Source organism: Micromys minutus (assembly GCF_963924665.1).
Source record: "Micromys minutus genome assembly, chromosome: 10".
NCBI lineage: Eukaryota > Metazoa > Chordata > Mammalia > Rodentia > Muridae > Micromys > Micromys minutus.
In genome coordinates, this window is record NC_137979.1 from 65,989,561 (window position 1) to 66,001,183 (window position 11,623).

At 46.8% G+C, this 11,623-nt stretch overlaps 1 protein-coding gene across 3 annotated transcripts in view; it reads right to left on the bottom strand.

Annotated features, from left to right (window-relative positions):
* The window catches only part of CSNK1D (casein kinase 1 delta), a 28,947-nt gene extending 18,346 nt beyond the window's left edge, over window positions 1-10,601 (bottom strand). For all 3 annotated transcript variants that reach the window (XM_080923325.1, XM_080923326.1, XM_080923327.1), the window contains exons 1-2: window positions 10,229-10,601; window positions 2,588-2,698 (exon numbers count right to left, since the gene is read on the bottom strand). In XM_080923325.1, coding sequence (XP_080779451.1) covers window positions 2,588-2,698; window positions 10,229-10,304 — 187 coding nt within the window. In that variant the 5' untranslated portion in view covers window positions 10,305-10,601. The remainder of the gene's footprint in view (window positions 1-2,587; window positions 2,699-10,228) is intronic.
* Between the last annotated feature and the right edge of the window lie 1,022 nt (window positions 10,602-11,623).

The following is an 11,623-nucleotide window of genomic DNA, read 5'->3' on the forward strand; positions in this document are numbered from 1 at the left end:
CTATCACAAAGATCCATTCTCCCCTCCCACAAAGTTAACATTTACCGGAAGCATATGTGAGCTCATTAATGGTTTTTTTTTTTTTTTTTTTTTTTTGCCGAGGAGATACTGAAGGAGGGTGTGGTCTAATCTACTTTGGGATATATTACGAATGGTACAAGCAGTTAACCAAGCTACCAGGTCTTATCTGGCAGCACCAGGTGTTGAGAAAAACTCAGCTGACTACTCAAGACGGCCACTAACACTGAACTCTAGTTTATTTCTCCTATTTCACCTTTAATTTACATTCCTGACTAGATTTTGGGCTGGTGAAGTGCCTGGTCACAACCCTGAGGCTGAGTGTCCAGGCTTCAATCTGGACTGCACAGAACCCCAAGCTAGCTTTCCACCTAGCACAGCAGCTCTCCATCAGGCACGGTGACACCACTATTCTCCCAGATAAAACCTCATGCTTCAGCCAGCCATGCTTTTCTTTTAGTTTCAGTCAGAGCTAAGGTAAACAAGATCAAGACGACCAAAGAGGCACTTGTTCCTTTCAGACAGCAGAAAAGCGACCCATATCACCTACACACAGAGAAACATGACACTTGTCAGGGAGCAATATCTTGTGGTTTCTGAGTAAAGTGTATCCCCCACCTCCAATTAGTCACAGATAGCAAACACTGCCAACTGTGCATCCTTTCCCTGGACACAGAGTGTTTCCTAAAACAGAAGTAGGCAACAAGAGTAAAACCTGACCAAAGCCAGAACAACATTCAAAGGCCACAAAAGGGTAACACCCATTTCTGAATCTTGTCTGGATTCTAGGAGTCTGGAGAAGGGATTCGGGCAAACGATTAAGGGCCCACAGGTAATGCCCGTAAGTAATGCTATCTACCAGCTGGTATACCTGGCACCATCCAGGACTTCTCTAATCATAACTAGGACAACTAACACACAGGACTCTCGATCCACTGCACAAACAAAAGCAATCACAGCAAATGGCAGTGATGCTGGAGCCAGGCACTTGTCTGGAGCCCACATGCTCCTTTCTGACACTGTCAAGATGCCTCACCCTTAGGCATGCTAGGCTAGCACATTCTCAGAACTATAACCCTTAATGTATTAAGCCTAATCCTTATGCTATTTTGTTCTACTCCACTTGTTACAAAAGCTAATGCCCCCAAGAAGTCTGTCCTATGGTGCTAAAGGGCAGGTGTACAGGACTGGGACTCTGCTGACCTCTTTTTGGGACAATAAAGATAAAAATAAAACCCAACAAAATCAAATAGGATAAAACAAAAGAAGAACCAAGGAAAGAACACATGAAACAATGAGATGCAGAGACACAACACCAAAAACCATAAAACAGAGCAAAAGATGTGACATGAAAAGCAAAAGAAAAAAAAAGGAACAAAAATGTCCAAACAAATCATTATGAGACAAGGAACCTACACGAGCTGAGCTCATTTTGTGTTGGCCGTCTACTGTTGGGCACAGTGGTACTCTGTTGGAGAAAATGAATTTTTCCTTTGTGAACACTTATCAGTTGGAAATAGCTCCTGGTTAAGATGGTCGCATGTGTCTGCTTCCTCTCTCAGGGCTGGGAGGCCATCTGGCTCAGGTCCATAAACGGTCTCTGTGGTCTGGAAGGCATGTGTGTATGCCACCAGAATGTATTCATCTACCTATGACCCCTTTGGTTCTAATACCCAGAGAAGGATACATTGGACATTAAAGGGATACAATGGCAACTAAGATGAACAAACACACAGCAGCACACAGCTACAGCCTCAGACATTTTGTCAAATTTTGACAAAGTTGGTCTCCAGCAGAGGTAGAATTAAATTGCTTTTGCTGAGAAAGGGCAACAAAACATCAATCCAACAGTTTCCCTTTTCCTGCTGAGGCCAACAGTCTGTCACATGGTGGGGGCTCTCTTCCCTCCTCCAAACATCACAGCACCACAGAGGCCTCTGCTGTTTATTTTTTTCAGACATAAAGCCCGTTACAAGCAGGCTCCAATCCTAGGAGGTTGTGCCTAGGTCTTAAAAGCCTCAAATTAGAGCCCCTGCTTCACCAGGCAAACCATTTAGTATTCCAAGGTCTTGCAGTAAGGTTTTACAGAACTGAAAAGAGTGACGTAGCTGGGAGTCAGAGAAGTCATGTTCAAAACTTCTATCCAAGAGAAACTGAAACTTCAGAGTTTTATGGGACTACCCTCAAGTTCTAAGGAAAGCATGTGACCCAGAAGACGCCAACTGGCAGGAAGCACTGTGCTGTGACATGCAGCACCATGTTTATTTTAAAACTTATACAAAATCCACATTTCAAAGACATTATCATATAATGGGAAGCTAATAAAGGCAGTTCTTGATTATACTTCCTCTATTGGGGTTCGTGTGTGTGTGTGTGTGTGTGTGTGTGGAGAGAGAGAGAGAGAGAGAGAGAGAGAGAGAGAGAGAGAGAGAGAGAGAGAGAGAGAGTCTCCCCAGGAAGGTAGCCGCGAGGAAGAGGAGGAGGAGGAGGAGGAGGAGGAGAGAGAGAGAGAGAGATATGGATGACTCAGGCAATGGTTGTAGATATTTTAACCAAACATGAACCTTACCTCCTCCCTGCATCATTTTGTAGATCTTGCTCTCAATGTGGAGCTGAGGATGTTTGGTTTTGACACATTCAAGCTTGATAGCAACTTCTTCTCCTGCAGCAATGTCCGTACCTTAGAAAGAAAGAAAAGAATGCACATTGTTTTGTGTCTACACCCTTGCACGTGGCCAAGGCCATGCCACAGAACCACACCCTATCCCTTAGAATACTAGCTTCCTGAGATGGATAAACAATAGGTGCTTTGCACTTCCTAGTAAGAGAAGGTGCTGCTGGCTGACCAACACAGACAGCCATCTTTATTCAAAAACATGTTAGAAAGTCTCTTTGGCATTCTACCTTCCATTTTTACCTATACCTACCAACCAATCACTATAGCTGCAGGCCCCTCTCCTTCTACCCACTCAGGACATACCAACAAAGAGCAATAGAATGCTTCTCTGTGATGGTTTGATAGGCCTTTTTAGAGCATGCTTCAGTCTTCCAGGAGGAGAGCTGGGTTTCCGCCTATTCTTCCTCCTCCCACTCTCAGGACAGACAAACCTGCTGTCCATCCATACATCTCAACAGTTCTCATGTAGACACAATCATCTCCAAACAAACTACCACAGGCTTAGCAAAGACCCTCAAACTAAGCCAAAGGAAAAGGCCCTATCCCTTCTTTTGTACATCAGACTGGCCTGAACTCAGATCTGCCTACCTCAGTCTCTCAAATGCTAGGGTTAAAGGCAGGTCACCCTCACCCTCTTGGGAACAAAGACCTAATCCCTGGCCAGTTCTATCTCTGCAATACAGAGCACAAAGTTTTGTTAGTTTTTGACAATGTTCTGATAAGTAGAGCCTGGAGTTTGGAGGTAAAAGCAATTTTCTGTCTAAGTTTCACTTTCGTGCTTTACTCTAAGGCTCCATTATAAATGTTACTCAGTCTACCTGGTCCAAGATGCTTTGGATTTTCCTCTGCCTCCACATGGTACACCCAGCAGCCTAATAAGAACAGCTTAATGTACCACACAGTCCTCCTACTAGACAGGTTGTTTCTAAGTAAAAAGCAATTCAATGCTTCCAGGACTGTAGTTATTTGAAAAAGATTAACATGAATTTTTTTATAGAGCCTGATACAACCACACATGACCAGGGTCTGTACTGGGTAGACAAGTTGTTGACTCAATCTCTCTTGTCAAGTGAGACAGGAGGGGTATGCTAGAGTTTCACAGGGAGATGAGGAAACAAATGAATCACTTTAGGTAGACAGTGGAGCAAGGCTCATAAGCACAGGGACAACCTAAAGCCAACACACTGTGTCTCCTGATACCCAAGAATCATGGACAAATCATTTTTGTCTGTCAGATGGCTGGCTGCTCAGAAAACATCTGGGCTGAAAGCCCATCTCCAATGTGCAGATCCAGAAGAATAACAGGATCTAATCACTGCCACTGACCAATCTAGGTTTAAGAACTTCATTTACTATTCCACAAGAAATCTTTGGGTCACTAGTAGTAAGAAGCAATATATCTTACTCTTTTTGCCTACAGGCAGAGCAACTTATCACACTTACACAAGAAATGACTTCATCTAGAATGCATCTGCAGATGAAAAATGACCTCTGAATTCTTTTAAGGACCCAGACTCTGAGCTGAACTTGCCAGCCAGGAGCTATGGTGACTCATGTCACCAGTTATGTCAGTGATTCTCTGAACCCCAAAGCAGTACTCTCTGGGACACCATATACCCTTGCCAACCTGCCTATTGGATCAGGACTTCCAGGAAGATGGAAAATGTCTCTAGCTTTACTGTGGCTCCTATGGCTCATGCCTTGACAAATCACCCCTGCAGTGCGCTCAGCCTTGGGAACAAATGACCAATGAAAATTTCACAACATAACATGAATTATACCATCTCTCCCCATTCCTAATCTGTTTTGTTTGTTTGGTTCCCACCCCCCTTTTTTGTTTTTGTTTTTTTTAATATTTCTTTTTATTATACACATACACACACACACACACACACACACACACACACACACTGTAGCTGTCTTCAGACACACCAGAAGGCATCAGATCCCATTACTGATGGTTGTGAGCCACCATGTGGTTGCTGAAAATTGAACTCAGGACCTCTGGAAGAGCAGTCAGTGCTCTTAACCACTGAGCCATCTCTCCAGCCCTTTTTTTGTTTTAAAGAATATTTCTGTGTAGCTCTGGCTGCCCTGGAACTTGCCCTGAAGACCAGGTTGTCCTTGAACTCAGAGAGATCTGCCTGCCTCTGCAGAGATTAAAGGTGTGAGCCACCATCAACTGGCTGAATTACATTTTTCATGCAGTCAGTACCATATACTATGTCACCAAAGAAAGAAAGAAAGAAAAAGCCTATAGGGCCTGTTAAAAGGGCTGCACTAAGTCTGAAAGATAGTCAGGAGGGCAGTAGATGGACACAGGACATGCAAACCTGAGAGGACAGCACAAAGCCTACTCCAGGGACTTTGTCACCGTATACAAAGACTAAGCAGCTCCAAGTTCTATTGCAGGTGCCAATTCAGACTTACTGATTTGGCCCTGTACTTCTGTCCTATCACCCAGAGGGCCGCATTCCCCACTAGCGTGCTAATCTAGTCCAGACCTGACACTGCTCCTGGGCTAAACACAGAAGGACCTAGGAACTCTGGTAGCAACTTAGACTTCTAAAATTTACAATACCAGGTTCTCTACCATATATAAGTCTGATAAATGCTATTTTATCAGAAGAGACACTAGTACCTAAAAGATGCCACTGTAGTCAGGGGATCAGATACAGAACAGATAAGAACATATTCAGGAGCCCTAAGGTTGAGCAGTCCAAAAGGTTCCATGAACCTAAGTCATCACATCACTCTGTCTAGGGCAGGAAGGGAACACTGAATGACAAGCCCAGATGCTGGTCACTCTCATCAGGATCTAGCTTGTCTGGGCTTGAAAGACGACCCAGTAGTTAAAGAGTACTGGCTGCTTTTCCAGAGGACCTGGGCTTTTCCCCCAGTATGCACAGGGCAGTCAACACTGTCTTATAACTCCAAACAGATTAGACATCCTCTGCAGGCTTCCTCAGGCACTGCAGGTACATGGTGCACCACAGACATGTAAGCAGGCAAAAAAAAAAAAAAAAAAAAAAAAAAAAACCAGCTGGGTGATGGTGGCCTTTACTGGGGAGGCAGGGACAGGTGAATCTCTGAGTTCAAGGCCAGCCTAGACAACATAGTAAGTCCCAAGATAGCCAGCTATGTTTTGAAAAACCGAAAAGAGAAAGAAGATTTATTCAATGTAGTCACATTGGGCAGAACAAAACAAAGGAATCTAGTGACTCCCCTGTCCCCATTACTCAGGTACTGACTTGAGGTTTGAAGCTGCCTTAGGGTGGACCCTCCTGCAACTTCAAACACAGAGCAAGAAGTAGACAGAATCAAGCTGTGGTTCCACCATTATTGTCTCAGTTCTAGATCTGTCCAGCAAAGTAGTCACATAAGCTGTTAGAACTACATGGATTCTTTCCGGACAGTCAGCTCCTCTTTGGGAGATACCAGGACTTCAGCCTTGACTTTTCTCCAACAACCGGTAAATTAATTCTTTGATGTCTGGCATTGTGGGTAACACACTCACTACCCCAGCACAGAACCAGAGTTTAGATTCCTAGCATCCATTTAAATGCCAGGTAGGTGTGGCATCCCACTTGTCACCCCTACATACAGGAAGCACAGACTGGATTTCTGAGGCAAGCTTGTTAACTAGTCAAACTGTAGAGTTCTGGTTTCAAGTAAGAGAGTTTGCCTCAATATATAAAGTAGAGAGGGACTAAGAAGCCACTGATGTTAGCTTCTGGCTTCCACATGTACATGTATGCTAAGTACACATGTACCCATATGTAAACACACATGCACCCACATGTAAACACACATGCACATAGGCATAACACATGCATACACAACTTTTCTTAAAAGACACCTTTCCTATTGGAGGCCATTGTGAGATCGGAAGTACCACTCTCATCAACCATTGAGGTTTTGAGAAGAAAAATCAGATGAAAACACTACTAAGTTTTAACTCCCAAGGGATGTTTAGGGACATCATGAAATCTGACTGCATTGTCAGCTAAGGTGCAGAGAAATCGGAATAATGGGTAAGAAACAAATTCCATTTTACCAAAGACATGCTCAGACTTTACTGCTTGCTTCCAGAGGAGAAATAAGGATGAAAGTAGCCACCAAAAACAGTAGGTAGGTAATGCTTGTCTTGCCTCTCTGGGACTTTGTAGGTTGGGCCTATACTGTTCCACTGAGGAGACCTTCACTTACTTCATAGCACCAGACAACTGAGACCCCAGCCTAGCCCACCCTGCAAACTCTTCCCTAAGTTACCCATGGAACAAACTCAATTTAAAGAGTATAACCTCCATTTTAAAATGTTATCTAGTAGGGACTGGAGAGATGGCTTAGCAGCTAAGAGCACTAGCTGAACATTAACAGTCAAACTCCAGTTCCAGGGGCTTCTACGGTCCTCTTTTGGTTTCCAAAAGCATTGTGTACATACAGTATGCAAGAAAAATTTTATTCATATAAAATTAAAAAGGAAATGAAAGTTACCAAATGACACAGTACCAGAAAAAGGGTTTTCTCAATGCTTCAGAAACATCAGTTCCAAAGCAACACACGCTGGGGTGAGGTTAAGGCAGGAAGGCTGCTTAAATCAGCAAATGCTTCTGTCCAGGGGTCATCTACAGGTATGTGGGCAATGGCATATTCTACATCTGGCTGGTTTAGACAAAAACCAAGACGGGTTTTTAAAAATCTGGGCGATCAAAAAATAAACACATGATGCCACTTTCCTTCAGAGGTAGTTTTAGAGAAGGAATTAACAATAACGTGTCAGGCCACCACAAACTTTCCTCCTGCCTGTTCACACAGCAGGCCACCAGGGAAGGAACAAGCACTGGTTTAATAACTTATGACCACATTTTTACAAATTTCTATGTAAAAAATGTCTCAGGATGAAATATATTTAAAAAAAATAATCCAACTTGCAGGCTTAAAACAGAGAGAAACCCACAGGGAGAATAAAGCACTTTATGAGGAATACCCAAGTAGGAATTTTGAGCATGTTTTCAACTATACTTGCACCAGAATGCCTGTCACACAGATTTCAAGATGAGGATCCAACTACACTCATGCTCACGTAGTTCTTGACCTACAGTATGGGTGCCAATCCACCCACTGTCTTCAGGTCCTGTCTCCAAACCATCCCGCAGACCCACTTTTCTAACCTATCTTGTTCTGAATCGTGCATTTCATGTTCAGTTCCCCGAGCTTGAAAGGACAGTGATGAGAGCTAAGTGCAGAAAGACTGGCAGTGCTTAATCCCCCATCATAAGGTACTCAGAAGGCAGATCTCTGAGTTCAAGGCCAGCCAGGGCTACATGGTATGATCATGTCTTAAACCAAACAACACACTATGACAGATAAGCCAGCGACTCTAACCCTAGGTCTTGGAGCACATGAGAGGAGTCACCAAATTAAAACTTTCTGGAAAAGGTTAACTCGTATGATCAAATGCTGTGTCCAGGCCTGTGTCTAAGCAAGCCACCACTCCACACGCATGTGGAAGACCCTGCAAAGGATGTGCATGTGCTGTTTGAAGACAGTCTTTTAGCCCTTTGTTCTGTCCCTGATACCCCACTGCTCTGGATGGAGATAATTTTCTTCTTTCTCTTTTTTAAGGCTGTAAGAACCAGATGGGGCAGAAGGAATGTGTCTAAGTAAGCTGTAACCCCAGACACAGCTTGCATTCTCCTGGAGAAAGGTTTACATCTCTGAATGACATGTGACCACCATAGCACAAATGACTGTTAGAATCAATCTTCAGAAAGTACAAAACCTTTTGGCATTTTCAGGGAACAAAAGTTTCAAAGTACCTATTTTCTGATGTCCACGAAAGGGTGGCTAATGGGATTGGTTTTCAGTATAGCTCCTATATCCTGAGGTTAAACTTCTGCCAAAATCTATTGTTCTATAAATATGCCAAACAGCTCCAATTTACCCAGCACTTTGACTCCCAAACATTGCCGAGAAGGCATCTGGCTGGCTACTTGGTTATAAATATTTAAATAAGTGAACCCTAAATGTCTCTAAAGCATATTTTACTCATCAGCCCATTCTGGCAAAAAGTTCAGGTTCAAAGTCACTGATGGGGCACAGAGCAGGGTTATCTTGCATGCTAACCAGGCACCATAAACACTTACGAGCTACCCAAAGAGGCCAGCTCACCCCACACTGCCAGCTACCAAGGTCCTAAGGGGAGCAGGAGTGCATGCTGTTAAACTTGGGAAGCCTGAAAGGCAAGGCCCAAAGCACTGCTTCTTCCTGACTCCATTACAGGTACAACAGGCAAACAAATGCTGGGGATGGGCTACTACTCAACAGAGCAAGGTTACCTCTAACAGGAAGTTCACCAACAGGAGGCTCCGAGTTCTCAAGGGGCTTTGGAATAACTTATAATTTATTTAAAACCCCCAACTATCAGGTTTAAGCAAACCTTTAATTACACGTATGTACATGCATATCCTTTCACCGTTAAGTTTGAAATAACCCAGGACAGTTTAACCCCAAGTTTAGGACTCTCAAGTCTACCTTGAGAGTTCTGAGAGCTGTCATAACTTTCACACCACTTCTCTCCCCTTTATTCTGCCACATATCTGCATTAATCAAAACTTCATTCCTGTTGATGTCCAGGTGTCAAGTAGTCAGCTTAGATGCTTAACATATCCTGAAGACCTCAAGCAAACCAAGGCCTTTCAGGACAGACACAAGAACATTTTCAGTCCTGTTTTGGAGTAAAGTGGCAGCCAGGAGGCTATGGGTGATCCCTTTGGCGGGTCAGCTAACTGGAGATGCCAATGTGGAAAAAGGGCAGGCCCAGACAGCCCCAAGAACCCTTAGAAATCAGCTGGTCATTTCCTCATTTCTGACTAGGACACTCCCCACCTCCACACTATACATCTGGATTGTTTTGACATTTCTCCCCCCACACATGAAAACATCCAGGACGACACTGCAGGGACGAGGTACAGTGCCAGACCCTTTTCGGAGTAGAGCATGGCCTTTGTTTACTGCGGTGACCTTAGGTGGGGGAGGATGCTGACGCCCGGCCCAGGCCCTGCCCCCTCCGGGCCCCACCCCCAGCCCGCTGCCCTCCCCTACCCCGCTCTCCCCTCCCCCTCCCCGCTGCCCCCCGGCCCGCTGTCCTTTTCCCACGCCCTCTGACACCCCACAACCTCTTCCCGAGGCCCGCTGTCCCCCGCCTCTAGGCCTTGTTCTTCCTCCCCCGGGTCCTCGACCACTCCCCAGACACGCTCCGAGCTCTGCCTCCACGGTCCTGCAGTCCCCAAGCCCAGCTGTCCCCCCAGCCCTTCCCCGCACCCCACCCCAACCTGCCGCGCCCAGCCCCCCGGCCGCGCTCGCACAGCGGCCGTTGGTGTCTGGCCGCGGCCAGTGGCCCGGGCCCTTGAACTGCGGGGATGCCGAGCGGCCGAGTGTCCACTACGGCCCTGTGCAGGCCTCGGCCTGCCGGGGACCCCGCCCGCCGACCCGCAAGGCTCCCGGGTGCTCGATGGCGCTGGGCCTCACCGAGATAGATGTCTCCGAAGGAGCCGCTGCCGATCTTGCGGCCCAGTCGGTACCTGTTCCCGACCCTCAGCTCCATGGCAGCGGTGCGGCTCGCTACTGCCCGCCCGGCCGCTTCCTGGGTCTGCGCTCCGGGAGGCGGCGCCGCTGCTGCCGCTACTGCGGGTCCGGTCCGACTCCGCCCCCCTCACGGCCCCGCTTTCACCATCGCTTTCCGGTCGCCCCGTCGCTCTCAGCGCCTCAATACGGGGCGGATGGGACAGTCCGAGCGCCGCCGCCGCTGCTCCGGCCCCTGCCGGCCCCGCTCGCCCTCTCCCCGCCGCGGATGGACTCGGATCTTCCGGGCCTAAATCCCCCTTCAGCTGCCTAAAGGAGCCGCCGCCATCGCGCTGTGACGTCACTTCCCCTAGCAACCCAAGGGGGCGGGGTCACCGTGCTCGGGGGCGGGGCTTGGCTACTTGATGGATTGCGCAGTCGCAACCGGGCCTGTTTCTCTGTCCCAGTATCCACTGTTCCCGCAGGATGACTACAACTGGTTACTTTGGTGTTTCCATTTGTCTCCAGCAGAAGTACGAGGAAGCTAAGCCATGTGTGGTAAGAAATGCCTGTAGTTCCAGCCCTTGGGAGTTCGAGACTAGACTGGGCTACAGAGACCCTGCCCCTAACACATCATCACGTATACCAAAATAATGTGTTCGAGAAGCTAAACAGCAGTTCTTTTTGTAAACACCGGGAAAGGCCTTTTGCAGATAGGTTAAACAGGGCAGAGAGAGCGGTCCAGGCTTGGCTCTCGGGCCAAAGGTAGACAGTTTTTGTAGGAATCACCAGTCCTGGGCTTTGAAAGGCGCAAAACGTGTCTGCTACTGTCCGAAATCTTGCACATCCAGGGTAGAAGAAAAGTAGTCTTCTAGGACCACGGTGGGCAGGAAAAGAAATGTTGAGTTCACTGAGGGTGTGTAAAGGGTATGTCCCAGATCCTGGTCTCTCTCCAGGGACATCAGCCTGGATTGCAAGTCAACGTTTTTATCTGGTCTGTATTGGATCTGAATGTTCTTCCTGGCAAGCTCAAGCATGAATTCTGATGAAGTTCAGGCTGGTGGCCAGCTTCCAAGCTGTCCTTTCTGACCACTGGGGAGGGGCTCTGGAGGAACCACCACACAGCAGGCGCACCCTAACCGGGAGGGGGGACAGCCTTCCAAATAGATGCTTTTCTAGGCCCACTCCTAGACCCACTCCCACCCAGCTAGAAACAAAAGAGCCACAGATCAATGCAATGCTTATATTTGGTCAGCTAGCTCGGACAGCACTCTGCACTTGGTATAAAGTTGCATGACACCTCAGCAACCCCTGCCTTGGGGGCAAGAAAACAGTTCAGCAACTGCCCTGCAGAAGCACTTG